The 2,082-nt window shown below is 67.7% G+C and overlaps 1 protein-coding gene across 1 annotated transcript; it reads left to right on the top strand.

Annotated features, from left to right (window-relative positions):
* The first annotated feature begins 302 nt into the window (after nucleotides 1–302).
* Nucleotides 303–1,992, top strand: LOC125361338 (protein tyrosine phosphatase receptor type C associated protein). Its single transcript, XM_048359755.1, has 2 exons — nucleotides 303–395; nucleotides 1,322–1,992. The coding sequence occupies exons 1-2, from the start codon at nucleotides 393–395 to the stop codon at nucleotides 1,916–1,918; spliced, it is 600 nt and encodes a 199-aa protein (XP_048215712.1). The 5' UTR covers nucleotides 303–392; the 3' UTR covers nucleotides 1,919–1,992.
* Nucleotides 1,993–2,082: the final 90 nt, after the last annotated feature.

The following is a 2,082-nucleotide window of genomic DNA, read 5'->3' as shown; positions in this document are numbered from 1 at the left end:
GCTAGGTTTGAACTGCTGCTGCAGAGGGCAGGGGTCTTGGAAACCTGGGAATCGTGGATGTGACGGGAGTCTCCCATAGTCATGGCTCCCCCGCCCCCCGCAGGCAGACTGGAGCAGAAGACCCGCGGCTATGTTCCCCCCCCCACCCCGCGTCCCGCTCTGAGCAGGGCACCTGCCTCCTCCCCGGAGGCCTGGACGGTTTGGAGTCTGGTGGTCCTGAGAGGCTGAGGCACCACCAGGGTCTTGTGACAGGCAGGAGCGGGCGGGGCATTGTGGGCAGGAAGCGGAAGTGTCGGGTAACCCCCAGGCTGCTGTTGAGAGCTCTGGGGCTCATTTCTCGCTCAACACAGCCAGAACTGGAGGTGGGCACCCGTACAGAGGCCAGTGGACCAATGGTGAGGGGGGGGGGGGGGGGCGGGGAGCCTGCTGGGCTCTTGGGAATGCAGGAGGCCGAGGCTGAATGGCCAGGCCCTGGGAACTGAGGAAGGACCCCCCCACCCCCTGGGGGAGCCTGGGGCAAAAGCGAGACCCAGGATGACCATGGGGTGGAAGCTGGAATGCTGGGCTTTCCGGGTCTCCGTATTGCTGTCCAGGTCCAGTCCCGCTCAGGACCCCTGGACTGGGCCTCTCATGAGCTAGCCTTGCACATGGCTCCTGCCTCTGGAACCTGGGGGACTAGAGGAAAACTTTCACCCAGCACCCCTCCCCTCCCACCCCTCCCACCTGCCTCGTTCCGACCGCAGGCTTCCTGACAGCTGCACCCACCAGCCCCAGCCCTGAGGCCCTTGGGGATGGGGGCAGATAGGGAGCTGAGCGGAAACTCTGCAGCCGGGGCAGCCCCGTGTCTAGCAGGGAGATGGAGGCTCAGAGACCCCTCCTGCCTGAGGGCAAGCTTGTAGGTCCCCCCCCCCCCCTTCAGCCTCCGCCCCAGGCAGTTTGGATGTGCACCAAGATGGGGGTCAAGGTGTTTGGCTCCCCGATTTCCGTGCTGTCCTGCAGTGTATTCAGGTCAGGGAGTAGCGGGATATTGAACAGAATTACTGTGTGTGGTATGGGGCAAGGAGGCCCGAGCTGAGCAGGCAGCCACGTGGCGGGGGGTGGCGTGTTTCGGGCCGAGGGGACGGCCAGGGCCTCAGGGTGCAGAGGCAAGGGGCAGGGTTGGGAGCTGGTCATACTGGACCAGGGCCCCACCTAGGGACTCAGGCTTTTCTGCCTGGCCGTCCCCATTTTGAGAAGCAACAGAATACTTGCTGAGAGAGAACAGGAAGCGTTCTCAGCAACGCAGACAGCCCCAGACGACAAGCCTCCCGCTTTCCCACAGGCTCTGCCCCGTGCCCTTGGGCTTGGAGTGCTGCTGGCCCTGCCGGGGGCCCTGGGCTCCGGAGGCGGGGCAGAGGCCGGCTCGGGCTCCAGCTCCGTCACCATCGTCCTGCTCCTGCTGCTGCTCTTGCTGCTGGTCACAGGCCTGGCCTTCGCGTGGCACCGCCTCAGCCGCGACTCGGGGGGCTACTACCACCCGGCCCGCCTGGGGGCCGCGCTGTGGGGCCGCACCCGCCGCCTGCTCTGGGCCAGCCCCCCCGGCCGCTGGCTTCAGGCCCACACTGACTTGGGGTCCCCGGATGACCCAGAACAGCAGGAGGAGGCGCAGGATGCAGAGGATGAGGACATCATCCGCAGAGGCCTGGAGGAGGCGGTCCCCGGGGGGCAGCAGCAGCGGGGACCTGGGCTCCACCCCGAGCCGGCCCCGGGAGCCCGTGACAGCGACCACGGAGGGGGCCTGGGCTCCGTGGGGCCCGGGGGCCCGGGGGGCAGCGCGGAGGCCCTGCTGAGCGACCTGCGTGCCTTTTCGGGCAGTGCGGCCTGGGACGACAGCGCCAGGGGAGCCGGAGGCCAGGGCCTCCACGTCACCGCTCTGTAGGGGCCCGGAGCTCCCACCCGCCGCCTCTCCCCAGCTCGCCCTGGACCTGCCGTCACCCCAACCCCAGACACAGCCCCCCACCTCCTCCAGAGGGCCAGGTGCCCCACAAGCATTGGGAAGCCCCTGCAATAAAAGCCGCAGCTGTGTGGTTCTGTGGTCCTGAA

This window comes from Perognathus longimembris, chromosome 13 (genome assembly GCF_023159225.1).
Source record: "Perognathus longimembris pacificus isolate PPM17 chromosome 13, ASM2315922v1, whole genome shotgun sequence".
Classification (NCBI taxonomy): domain Eukaryota; kingdom Metazoa; phylum Chordata; class Mammalia; order Rodentia; family Heteromyidae; genus Perognathus; species Perognathus longimembris.
This window is presented reverse-complemented; position numbering and strand designations above follow the sequence as displayed.